The sequence below is a fragment of the Nomascus leucogenys genome, chromosome 3, assembly GCF_006542625.1.
Source record: "Nomascus leucogenys isolate Asia chromosome 3, Asia_NLE_v1, whole genome shotgun sequence".
NCBI classification, from domain to species: domain Eukaryota; kingdom Metazoa; phylum Chordata; class Mammalia; order Primates; family Hylobatidae; genus Nomascus; species Nomascus leucogenys.
Window position 1 is genome coordinate 64488852 of NC_044383.1, and position 14664 is coordinate 64503515.

The 14664-nt window shown below is 32.9% G+C and overlaps 1 protein-coding gene across 1 annotated transcript in view; it reads left to right on the forward strand.

Moving 5' to 3' along the window:
* Nucleotides 1-14664, forward strand: part of EYS (eyes shut homolog) — a 1808075-nt gene that overhangs the window by 81172 nt on the left and 1712239 nt on the right. The window contains 2 exon segments of the mRNA XM_030809409.1: nucleotides 9854-10047; nucleotides 12910-13037. Of these exon segments, the coding sequence (XP_030665269.1) occupies nucleotides 9854-10047; nucleotides 12910-13037 (322 nt within the window).

A 14664-nucleotide genomic window follows, 5' to 3' on the forward strand; every position in this document is an offset into this window, starting at 1 on the left:
TTGATGTCTCTTACCTGATAATCCCTCTACCGGTGGGCAGGATTCCATGTGTCACTCTACCCTACTCATAGACATTAATCTAGAATCTGTCCCCTTTATTTCATTCATTATCAATTTTCTTTCTCTAGTTAATCATCCCACCTGTTCACAAATACGACCTGACAACCTCTAAGACCTCCTTAGTTGCTACTTCATACCACTGTACTTCATACAACTCAAAAGAGATATTTGGATCAATGCTTCACAAATTTTTATTTACATATGAATAATGTGGGAATCTTGGTTAAATCGGATTCTCCTTCGGTGGGTCTGGAGTGCATTTCTAATGAGATACCAGGTGAAATCTTGATTTTACTGGTTCAGGGACCATCCTTTGAACGGCCAGGAATTATATACCACCTCTTTCCATTTTATTCTTCTCATTTCCTCTTGAACCTATGCAACTAATGTTTATCCCCACTATACCATAGAAACAATTCTACTAATGTTTATTAAAGCCATTCCTAAATTTAATCTTTAATTAATTCAGTCTAATTCTTCATCTTTTATAAACCATTTGCAGTATTTGACAAATTTTGTATTTTTAAAACATCACACTCTTGTTTTGCCTACATTCCCCCTTCCTTGGCTGTTCTTTCTTAATAAATTTTCAGGTACCTTCCCATCTTTATATTTTCCGTACATTGAAGTGCACATTCTATACATTGATAGCGCAACTCTGCTATAGTAACATTAAATATCAGTGTTATCATCTCTCTCTCCATTTTTTCCCTAGAGTATCATACCTGTTCTCTTGGCTTTAAATACTATCCTCATACAGGCAAATCTCAAATATTTATCTTCACTTATGACCTCACCCCAGAAACTGTAGATCACTCTAATTAACTGCCTATAAACCAACCTCGCTTGGATGTCTAATAAGTATGTTGAAATCAACATATCTAAAAGTGATTCTGATTTCTTCCCTTAAATTCTTTTTCCCTGTCTTAGAAAAGATTAATCCTTTCTTTCTGGTTACTTACATAAAAAAAAAAAAAAAAGATTAAATCTTCCTTTTCCTTTTCCTTCACTTTAAATCCATCAACAAATGTAGATGACTGTACTTTCAAAATATATTTAGAGCATAATTTTTTTCTCACTGTCTTCTTCACTAGCATCCTAATCCAGTCTCTATAATTCCATTACTGAAATACTGCAGTAGTCTAAAATCTTGTCTCTCTGCTTTCCTTCTTGGACATCTCCAGGCTACTTATAAAGAAATATTTTGAAAATGTGAAATCATGACACTATTTAGAACAAAATGCTCCATAATCTTTCCATAGAATCTAAAAGCAGTAAATGCCAGAATTCCTGAAATAGTTTATTACATCCTCCTCTGAGCTCATCTCCATACCCATACAATTGTTGACGCAGTCTCTTAGTTTTCCTTCTGTTTCTTGAATACCTAAGCATGCTCTCAACTCAAAGTCTTTGCATTTGCTGTTTTCTCTGTTGATACGCTCTTTGTTTATTCATTTACTTGTTTTTTCACCAAATATTTATTGAGAATCTATTGTAGGGTAGCAGCATTCTATTTGCTTGTAATAAATCAGCCAACAAAACAAACAGAATTACCTGCCCAAGTAGAGCTTATATTTAAATGAAGGCAAAAAATTATAGACACAAATCCTTATATAATATATTATTTTAGAACATTATCTGAACTGAAAAATGTAAATACAGCAAGATGAGGGAAGTTGGTGTTCACATTATTCCTTTTTTTTTTTTTTTTTAAGATGAAGTCTCCCTCTGTTTCCCAGGCTGGAGTACAGTGGTGCAATCTTGGCTCACTGCAAGCTCTGCCTCCTGGATTCAAGCAATTCTCCTGCCTCAGCCTTCCGAGTAGCTGGGGTTACAGGTGCCTGCCACCATGCCCGGCTGATTTTTGTATTTTTAGTAGAGACGGGTTTCAACATCTTGGCCAGGCTGGTCTCGAACTCCTGACCTCATGATCGGTGCACCTCAGCCTCCCAAAGTGCTGGGATTACAGCACCTGGCCCACTTTACTCTTAAACAACCTATCCACAGGACTCATTCCATTATTTCTATAAATCTTAGATATTCCTTGCATCTTTGAGGCTACACAATGTGCCCCCTCTCTTAAGAACTCTTAGAAATCCTTTTACTGATTTATTTTTCTTAACATCATTTATTACTAGTAAACATACTATATAATTAATTGATTATATGTATTTTAAATGTGTTCTATTTCCTTGTAAATTCATGACTTCATGAGGTCAAAATCTATTTTATACATTACTATAATCCAAGTATATAGAGTATTTCTTGACATATAATCAGTGTCAATAGACACATTATTCTAAATTAATTAAAGCATTACTTTAATTGCTTCATAGCTGTGACAAAGAATATTTTACATAAGAAAAAGTCTGATAATTTGGGGGTCTAAGCATATATGATCATTTTCTTTTCATCAAACATTCCATTAAAATAAACAAATATGGTGTTTCTGAAGCATAACATGGAGACCATTGTCAGACTTTTTATTCAGGAATTCTGGGGAAATTGAGAAGCGTTGGGATCAGGTAAATTAAAAAGCCAAGGGACAGAAAATCACATCTTAAAATGTGCACAACAAAATGCTTTCACCTCAGAAAAAACAGTTCTTCCCATTTTGAAATCTTGGAGTCAAGCTTAAGAGAACGGATCACTGCAAGAGCTCTTAGATATGGCACTAAAAGCACAATTCATAAAAGAAAAACTAAATAGATAAATCAGTGTTCATAAAAATAAAATATTTTTTCTAGAAATACCATGTTAAGAAGATTAAAAGACAAATGATAGGCTCGCAAACCACATATATGACAAAGGAGTCATATATAGATGACAGAAAGGCATCTCAAAACTCAATACCATGAAAATCCAAAAATCTCGATAAATAATAGATAAAAAATACAAGGAGAAAATTCAATAAAGAAGCTATAAGGATAGCAAATAAGTACATGAAAAGATGTTCAATGTCACTGACCATGAGATAAATACAAATTAAGGCCACAATAATATGTTGCTACATACGTATTAAAATAGCTAAAATAAGAAAAATGATAACACGAAATGCTGGTGCATATGAGGATTAACTAAATCTCTTATACATTGCTGTGGAAAATGTAAACTAGTACAGCCACTTTGGAAAACAATTTGACAGTTTCTTTAAAAGCTATACATGCCTTAACCATATGACCCAGCAAATCTTAGTAGGATAAAAATTTACGTTCACACTAAAGCCTATATATTAATATTTGTGGTAGCTTTATTTGTGGCTTAGTCTGTTTAGGCTACTAGAACAAATTAACACAGATTAAGTGGCTTAAACATTTATTTATCACAGTCCTGAAGGCTGGGCAATAGAGATCAGGGTCCCAGAAGATCTGTTGCCTGGTGAGGCACACTTCATGGTTTGTCAATGGCTGTCTTTTTGTTGTATCCTCACGTGGTAAAGAGCTGAGAGAGGGAGAGCAAGCTATCTGATTATTATAAGGGCACTAATCTTATACATGAGAGCTCCACTGTCACAATCTAATGACATACCAAAATTCCCACTCCAAATCTATTTTACTGATGATTAGGTTTCAACATAATATGTGGGGGACACAAACTTTCAGTCCCTAGCAATTTGCAATAGTGAAAAACTGGAAACAATAAAAGTGTCCTTCAGTAAGTGAATGGTTAAACAAGCTGTGGTACATTCATACCAGATACTACTATTTACCAATTAACCAAAAAAAAAAAAAAAAAGACCTATTGGTACACATAAGAGCTTTAATGTATCTCAAGGGTATTATAATAAGAGGGACAAAAAAGACAATTCCAAAAACTTACATATTGTATGGTTTCTTTTAAAGAACATTATCAAAATAGTTCAACTATAGAGATGGAGAAAATTGATGGTTGTCAGTGATCAGGAAATGGTAGAGGGCATAGAAGTGGGTGAGACTATAACGGGGTAGCGTGAGAGAGATCTTTGTAATCATGGAATGGTTCCCATTTTTAGAGTAGTGATTACCTGAATCTACACATGTGATGAACTGACATAGAACTATACCCAAATATTATGCTAATGCCAGTTTTCTAGTTTGATATAGTGTTATAGTTATGTAAGATGTAAACATACTCAGGATTTCCTGGTATTAACTTTGTAATTTTCTATGAATCTATTACTATTTCAAAATGAAATGTGAAAAATCACACATTTCACTGTTTACTATGTTACCCAATGGATTACTTTGTAAACTGCCATGACAAATGTACACACAGGATATATTTATACATTGGGAGGGTTTTGTTTGTCTGTAGAAGAAGCCAAATAAATTGCATTTGTTTTTGTATATTTTTATATTCAACATATGATGTTGAACAACATTTTATCTGAGAGTAGAAATATTGGTCTAGTACTAACAATCAAATGGTATTTGAGTCTTCTATTTTTTTGTACAGAATTAATCTGGGCATGTATTGCTGTGAAAAGAGCATGGAATTATTATGGGATTAGGTGGTATGCAGTTTTTAAAATTATCAGTCTTCCATTAATTAACTAGATGTGTGACATGTGGCAAATTGCTTAACATCTAGAAAAATTAGTTTCTTTTAAATAAAATAAAATGAAAATATAAAACTCATTTATTTTACTTAACATACTATCCACCATTTCCATCCTTCTCACAAATAGCAGAATTTAATTATTTTATATGTCTGAATAGTATACTATTGTGTATATAGTTAACATTTTCTTTATTCTTCCATTGTTGAGCACATACATACTTATAAGGTAGTATCATTCAAACAATGTTTTACTATAATTTCAAGTAATATTTATGTCTAATTAAGTACCACTAAATATCTAATCAAATATCATCAATATTTGATTATTTAAAAGGAAAACATTATGTTAATGTATCATAACATGAAGAAATACATATTTACTCTTTGTATGATCAAAATAAATGCTTATATATTAATAAATATCCACAAATTAAAGGGTGTGTTGTTTTCAAATAATAATGTCAATGGTGTGGTCACTGAACATTTTATACTGCCTTTATGACTGTCTGTTTTAGAAACTGACACAATCCAAAATCCAAATGAATTAATATTATATAATCTAAGCAGTGTTTTCTGGCTAGTAAGTTGTCACTAAGTAACTTAATATTTTGTAGATAAGTATTTCTTGATGCTCCTCTTCACATAGTAATAAATGAGTTGGATATAAGAAATTTTTCAATAAATATGTTGTTTACTAAAAAGTCTTGCACTATATAGTGATTTGGATGAAAATGGTTATAAACTTGAAGTACAAATACCTTAATTTTCGAAGTCCACATATATCATTTTTAGCTGGGAGTCAGATATCTCCCTTTGCAGTTTTTTCTAACACGTATCAATTGTCCAAAGCCTTACTCAAGCTAAGAGGAGTAAGAGAGTAAATTTTGTTTTCAAAATCTAGAAGTTCACAGAGATGGCAAGGCCTGTCAGCCTACTACTGCAGTTATGTTTTATTGTCACTATGGTGTGCCTAATGACAGCACATTGAACAGACTGACAAGTGTTTGTTAACTGTGAAGTGAAACACCTGCTGATCCAAGTTCTATACAAGCTGCAGTGGGTACCCCAGGCTTGGGCCTTCATAATACTAGTTTGTTAACTCTATTCGCATGATCTTAGTAGAGTGGGGACTAAGGGGAGGCAAGTGACTTGCCTAGGAAATCAAGTTTAAAGAGGCACTTGCTTTCACATCCCTTCGAGTGCCAAACCTCACTGTACAACTCTGCTGTTGATAGTGTATCCACAAATAGGCATGGCCAGAAAATTAGTCTTAATAAATCTAAAGGAATACAAATCATATCATACACGTTCCTCAACCCTCACAAAACTAACTTAGAAATTAACAACAGAATTGTTTCTAGAAATCTTCACATATCTGGAAATTATTATAAACAACAAATTTCTGAAATAACCTGAAAGAAGAAAAAATTAACATGGAACCATATGAAAAATTATGAAATGTAGCTAAGACAGTGCTTAGCTAAAACAGTGCTTATACTGTGCTTAAGCGCTTATAACAGTGCTTACAGTTCCAAGTTTCTACACCAGAAAAAGAACTCTCAAATCAATATTTTAAGCTTCAGCCTTAAATAAATGGAAAAAAAACCACATTAAATGCAAAGCATACAAACAAAAGAGAACAGTAGGATTTGCACAGAAATCATTAAAACTTCTTAGAGAAAATCAATGAAACAAAAAAATTGATTTTTGAGGAAAGCAAAATGGACAAATCTTTAGTCAGAATGAACAAGGAAAAAATACAAGGAAAGACATAAGTAAATAAAATAAGCATTGAAAGTGAGGACTCATTAATGACCACTCAAAATTTAAAAGATTATAAGGAGATATTATGAACAACATTAGGCCAACAAATGTGACGACTTAGAGGAAATGAATACATTCTTAAATATATGTAAATTACCAACACTGACTCAAGAAGAAATGGAAAATTCATATAGACCTGCCAGATATTTAAGAGATTAGTACCAATCCTCGCTAACTGGCACTAATCTCTTAAAAGAAGAGAAAAGGAAAAAAGAGAAGAGAAAGGAACACTTTTGAAGTCATGCTATCAGGCCAGTGTTACCCTCATACCAAAACCAAAGACAAAGCTGCCACAAGAAAACTAAAGACCAATAACCCTTATGAATAAAGATAAAAAATCTCCACCAAAATATAAGCAAATTGAATCCAATCACATATAAAAATATTTTTTCTATCCTGATAAAGTACGATTTTTTTTCCGCCAGGATTCAATATAAGTTTGATATCTGAAAGTCAATTAATATAATATACCATATTAAAATAATAAAGGACAAAGCCTACATAATCATCTCAATAGTTGCAGGAAAAAACATATCACAAAATCTAACACCTATTCATTATAAAAACTCTCAACGAATTATAAAGAGAAACACACTCCCTCAGCCTGATAAAAAGCATCTATGGTAAATGTCCAGGGAACACGATACTAAAGGTGTCAGGCTGACAGCTTTTCTTGGAAGAATTGGGAACAAGACTATGATATCTACTTTCACCATTTCTATTTAACACTGGAACATAGGAGGTTCCAGGCTATTTGTTAGACACACACACACACACACACACACACACACACACACGGACATATTAGTTGAAAGGAAAGCAGTAAAACTGTCTTTATTCACAAATGACATGATCTAATATGTAGAAAATCCTAAGGAATCCCCTAAAGAACTACTAGCACCCAGTTTTCAGACTACAAGCTAATATACACAAGTAATTTGCCTTTCTGTATATTAAAAACAATACTTCAAGCCTGGGCGTGGTGGTTCACGCCCGTACTCTCAGCACTTTGGGAGGCCGAGGCGGGTGGATCATGAGGTCAGGAGTTCGAGAACAGCCTGGCCAACGTAGTGAAACCCCATCTCTACTAAAAATACAAAAATTATCTGGGCATGGTGATGCATGCCTGTAGTCTCAGCTACTTGGGAGGCTGAGGCAGGAGAATCACTTGAATGCAGGAGGCGGAGATTGTGATGAGCTGAGATCATGCCACTGCACTCCAGCCTGGGCAACACAGCGAGACTCTGACTGAAAAAAATAAATAAATAAAAATAAAATTCAAAAATAAAATTAAGAAAGCAATTCTAGTTACAAGACCTTCAAAATGCTTAGATATGAATTTAACAAATAAATGCAAGACTTTAACTTAAAGCTATGCAACAATGCTGAGAGAAATGCAAGAATAGCCGAAAAATGGAGATACATTGCATATTCATTGATTGGAATTCAATCTTGCTGGGATGGAAATTTTTCCCAATTTTATCTATTGATTTAATAAAATTGCTATAATATTCCAGCAGGCTTTTGTGTAGAAATTGGCAAGCTCATAGAAAAAGTTATAGGAAACTACAAAAAGAATCCGTAGCATAGCCAAAATGATTTTTGGAAAAAAGGAAAGATTGAATGACTACCCAATTTCAAAACCTACCATATAGCTGTATGCATTATGTATTTATCTGGCCAGTGGGTTATTGCACATAAAAAGGCATATAAATCAGGAAAAAATAATAGATATGCCAGAAATCAACTTTTATATTTATAATAGGTCAGTTTTAACAGTTGCTAAACAAACAAACGAGGAAAAGTGAGTCTTAAAAGAAAAAAGTGTCATAACAATTGTATGTGTATATGTCAAACATATAAGCTAAATCATTATCCCACACCATATAAAAAATAAACTCAAATGGATTAGGAATCTAAACATAGGAGCTAAAATTATAAAATATATTAAAATGTCTTCATGACGTTGGGTTAGGCAAAATATTATTAGACACCAATTATATGATACCAAAATATATGACATAAAAATGACAAAATGGACTTAAATAAAGGAAAAGTTGATAAATTGGATTTCATTAAATAAAAACGTTTGCTATCCAAATTTTCACAAGTGAGAAAATGGAAAACCAAATCACGTATATCATAAAGGACTTTTATTCAGTATATACCAAGAACTCACTCAAAAATGCTCTCAATCATAAGAAAGCTGATAATACAATTTAAAAATAGTTAATAGATTTAAAAAGACATTTCATTTTTGAAGATACACAAATGATTAATACACATACCAGAAAATGCTAAAAATAATTAGTCATTAGTGAATGAAAATTGAAGCCTCAGTGAGATACCATTGTACATTTACTAGAATGACTATAATAAAGAAAACGGACAATATCAAATGTTGGCAAGAATGTGGAGAAACATAAATCTGACACATCGCTGGTGGAAATGTTAACATGGCACAGCTACTTTGGAAAACAGTTTAGCAGTTTCCTAAAATATTAAACATGAATTTTCCATAAAATCCAGCAATTTCACTCCTGGGAATCTTTTCAAGAAATATAAAAAAATGTATATTCCCTCAAAAATTGTATATGAATTCATGATTCATAAGAACCAAAAACTGAAAACAGATGTCCACTGAAGGAAGAATGGATTAACAAAATGTATATATTGTGAATTACTCTTTAGCAATATAAAGTACCAACTACTGATACATGATACATGAAAATTATCTTTAAAAAATTGCTATGCAGCTGGGCACGGTGGCTCACGCTTGTAATCCCAGCACTTTGGGAGGCCGAGGCGGGCAGATCACTAGGTCAGGAGATCGAGACCACGGTGAAACCCCGTCTCTACTAAAAATACAAAAAATTAGCCGGGCGTGGTGGTGGGCGCCTGTAGTCCCAGCTACTCAGAGAGGCTGAGGCAGGAGAATGGCGTGAACCCGGGAGGAGGAGCTTGCAGTGAGCCGAGATTGCGCCACTGCACTCCAGCCTGGGCGACAGAGCGAAACTCCGTCTCAAAAAAAAAAAAAAAAAAAAAAAAAAAAAAAAAAAATTGCTATGCAAAAGAAGCCAATCGCAAAAGACCACATACTCCATCATACCTTTCTAATGAAATGCCTGTAACTGGGCTTGGGTACAAAGATTGACTACAAAAGAGCTCTTCTTTGGGTAACGGAATTGTGCTAAAACTGCATTGTGATGATGCTTGAGTAGCTCTATACATTTGCAAAAGTTATTGAATTGTAGAATTGCAGTGAATGAATTTTATAATATATAACTTACACTGCAATATATTTGTTAAAGAAAAATATTTCATAAACTCGAGAGAAATTTCTAGAATGTTTTGCTACATATCTATGCTCATTTCTTCTTTCCTGCCTTCCTTTTCTTTTTTTTTCTTTCTTGTGTGTGATTTTTTTAAGGTCCATCCTGTGAAGTGTCAAAAAAACCTTGTGTTTCTCTGCTTTGTTGGAAAAGAGGAATTTGCCCAAATAGCAGTTCTGCTTACACTTATGAATGCCCAAAAGGATCTTCCAGCCAAAATGGTGAAACCGATGTCAGTGAGTGTTCATTAGTACCATGTCAGAATGGTACTGACTGCATCAAAATATCAAATGTAAGTCTCAATCTAACATATAAGTGAGTAGTTTTAATTTTTTTTTTACTATTACCAAGCAATTTGAAAAGAATAAATAATTAGAATCTTTATTAAGGTAGTTTAATTGTTAAACTCAGACAAACAAGAACAATCTACTTATTTTAATTTTTCCTATTTATATAGGAAAAAACTTTGCTCTTCCATCAGTATTATCCCTTTTAAAAGAATATAAATTTGTACACTCTTCATTTTTTCTTATTGCTTTTTTTCATCGTTTAGTTATTCAATGTTGTTATACTTTAACTTTTCAATTTAACATTTAAATAAATAAGACTAGGAAATATTTTGTTAGCTCTTCTCACAAATTACTTTTCATTTTAGATTCATATTTGTCATTAACTCTTTAAAGAACTTTAAGAGATTATTTTTCCAACCTCCTGAACTTTTTGTTACTAACACTCTGAAAAGGATTTTTTTTTCCCCTGGAGAACTGCCCATTTTGTCAAAAAAATTGCTGAACTTTTGCTGAGAATAATTAGTTAAATTATATAGAACATAATATACAGATAAAAGTTTATAGAAGAACATCTTGTACTCCCCCTGAAATTTCTTCCACGATATGCAAAGATTTGTTATCAATGTACAATATACTAGACCCAAATATTTGGAGATACAAGGGCAAAGATCAATAATACATGCTTCTTCTAAAAATCAAGGAAACTATTATTGTAGTAGGCAGACTATACCCCTCATCCTCCACCAAAAAATAAAATAAAAATAAAATAAATAAACATGTCCATGCACTAATCCTGGGAATATGTGCATGTGTTACGTTACCCAGCAAGAGGAAATTAAGATTGCAGATGGAATAAAGGCTGCTAATCAGCTGATGTTATCTTGGATTATTTGGGTGGATCCAGTGTAATCACAAGGGCCCTTTAAAATGGAAGAGAGAGATGGAAGAATCAGAGTCAAAAGGGGATTTGATGATGTAATGAGGCTGGTTTTAAAGATGGAGGAAGGGACCATAAATGAAAAAATGAATGTATCCTCTAGAATATGCTGGAAAAGTCAGGGGAACATTTTCCTGTAGAGCCTACAGAAGGGACACAGCCGACATCTTGGTTTTAGCCTTCTGAAACGTTTCAGACTTAGGACCTCTGGAACTCTAAGATAATGATTTTTTATTGCTGTTGTTCCTTTAAGCTACTAAGTTTGTAATAATTTGCTATATAAATAAAAAGTTATATAAATAGAAAACTAATACAATAATCCATCAAGAACTATTAATAATATTGTTTAAAATGTTTTGCTTTTAAAGTTGACAATAATGAATGATTGAACACATTCTCTAATTTTACTAGTTAAAAGAATCCTAATATAAGAAGAGACTTTTAATGGATGTATGCTTAACTATTAATTCATAGAAGTACTTTAATTCTATTTTGCTTCTCTATTATTCATTATTTATATTCTCTAATATTATTTAATATTCTCTATTATTCATTAGAATAATTATTTTGTAGATAAATTACTTGGAAGATTGTACATATTATCATTTGCACTGCTACCATGTATGAGCTTGGGCAAGCTATATACCTCTTTCAACGTTAGTTTTGGGTTAAATTAAATAAATTTTGATTGGATTCCATGAGAATAAAACAAAATCATCAATTTTAAGTATATGGGCTTTTTTTTTTTTTTTTTTTTTTTTGAGACGGAGTCTCGCTGTCGCCCAGGCTGGAGTGCAGTGGCGCAATCTCGGCTCACTGCAAGCTCCGCCTCCCGGGTTCACGCCATTCTCCTGCCTCAGCCTCTCCGAGTAGCTGGGACTACAGGCGCCCGCCACCACGCCAGGCTAATTTTTTTTTTTGTATTTTTTAGTAGAGACAGGGTTTCACCATGGTCTCGATCTCCTGACCTCGTGATCCGCCCGCCTCGGCCTCCCAAAGTGCTGGGATTACAAGCGTGAGCCACCGCGCCCGGCCTAAGTATATGGGCTTTTTACCTTGGAATTTTAATAAATCTTGTTCAGGTAAATGTGATAATGAAAACGATGGTAGTGATGATGATGTTGATGATAATGATAATAAAGAAAAAAGAGAGGAAAAAATAAGGAGGACAGCAAGAGGAAGAAATATGATGACTAGGTTGTATTTTGAATGCAGGTGAAATTAACTTTTGCCCAGCAAATTTAATTTCATTTTATTTTTGCCTGCCCATGGATGCATGGACTTGTTTCAGGTGCCAATGGTTTATTTTCTATGAATAGTCATCCCAAAACTTGGTGGCTTAAAATAATTATTTTATTATTATCTCTTATGGTACTGTGAGCTGACTTGTCTCAGCTAGGATGTTGTTTAGAGTCCCTCCGAGGTTGTCATCAGGAAGTGTCTAGACTTGGACTTCATCTTGAAGGTTTTCTTATTCATATGTCTTGTAGTTAATGTTGGCTGTTAGCTTGGCCCACAACTGGGCCTATTAGCCACAATCCTAAACATGATTCCTCCATGTGGCCTGCGCTTCCTGAGAGCATGGTGGCTGGGTTCAAAGAGCAAGTATCCTAAGATAATTAGATAGAATCTATATGGCCTTTAAAGCATCATTGTCTCCATGGTCACAATCTTGCTTACATTCAAGAGGAAGGGAATATAGTCGCTAACTCTTAATAGAGGAGCTTTGATTTCACATAGCAAGAAGAATGTGTGAGATGGGAGATGGTGTTGTGACATTTTGGAAAATAGAATCTGCTACATTGCTGACATAATTTATACTCCAAGTTCATGAAACTAATTTTAACCCTTCCCCAGGTAAGAACCCATTCATTACCTTTTAAATATCCAAAATACTTTGTAAAAATTTTTTTTTAATCTTTCTTAGGATGTTATGTGCATCTGTTCACCAATATTTACAGATTTGCTTTGTAAGAGCATTCAAAAATCATGTGAGTCATTTCCTTTGAGGAATAACGCTACATGTAAGAAGTGTGAGAAAGATTATCATTGCAGGTATAATTAATTTTCTGTTTATTTTTAACACAAAATACATGGATTTTTAAATCATGTGAATAAAAATATAATGATGTTCTGGTTTTAACCCTGACTTTTACTTAATGGCATATAATATTCTATTTAAAGTTAAAGTAAAACTTTTTTGCATGTTTTGGGTTAATTGTTGTGGTATTAATTTAAAATAAATATTTGAGAAATTCTCAAGCATAACTTAGGTGTACAGTTATAAATACTTTGTTTCATAATGGAGGTTTTAATATAATCCAATAATAATTGAAGGTCTAGAAAGAAAAGAGAGAGATTTGTCTCCATAGTGTTGTTTCTATTATGCACATATAATGTTGAAATATTTTAAAATAATAGAATAGCTATTTCTTCCTGTATTTCACAGACCTCAGCAGACAGATATTAGTTAGGGTCTTTAGGCAGACTTTTAGGAATTCATTCTTTCTTTAAGTAATAATTTGCCACAGATTACTCATTTATAAATGGCAGAAGTGACCCAAATATCTGGGCATATAATTTAGTCAATTTTAAATAGCTTTATAGACATTTTCTCACATCATTAAGAAATACAATTTGTACTCTTCACACTTGCTTGACTTTTATCTGACTGCTTAAAGTAAATTCTGTTGGGCATTATTGAAAAGCAGTAAGTAGCCTCAAAAGTTTAGAATATTCATAAAAGCAGAAAATTAACATGTTGGGTACAGATAGCCTTGGAACACACTGAAAAGGAACTTAGAATATGCATCCACTTCACACTGTACGATGCTTTAATCTATTTCAAAGGAATCCAAATTTAAAGTTTTTTTTTAAATTAACCTTTTGAAATGTGACTTTTTCAAAAGAAGTGACAATAAACCTTATCATTATATAAAGATATTGAAAACTCTAACCCATTCGGTCAAATTTTTGCATTCAATCGTGTGTTAATTCATCAATAAACCTAAATGCTATCCCTTTAAAAATATTTACTTTTAATTTACAACTCTATTTCTATGCCTTAATGTGCTAGTATATTAGTAAATGTACTTAGAAAAGTGATCAACTTAAAAAAAAACAGATACATCTCCTCCCCAAACATAAAACTGACTGATTAAAAAAAAAAAATGCTAACTCTGACTCAGGTGAAATAATGGAGATACAATAAATATTAATTAAGTACGAAGTTGAAAAAAAGATAGGAAATTAATCTTGAAATCTATTTTTCTGTTCTCATATGAGTCAAAGAATATCAGTGAATATAATAATAAAAATAAAAATGACTTGACTTCAATGCTTTTATGTTAAGGATTTATTTGTGTGTTACTAACTTATGAGGTATGTTTTCCTAGGTCAGTGACTCTAACACTTTAAAATTAGAACTTCTTGAAGAGCTAAAGTACAAATGGTTGTTCCTTGTCTCTAGTGTTTATAATTTAATAGATCTGGGATGAGGATTGCAAATGTGCATTTCCAATCAAGTCGTAAGTGATTCTGATGCTCCTGATCTGGAGACACCATACTTTGAGAACTATTAATCAAGATGAGCTTGGCCTTAAACAGCTTCAATGAGGGAAGTTGTCTTATACCTTCCACCTACTTTAACTACTCTTTTCTACTGAAGTTTTACTCTTCTGAA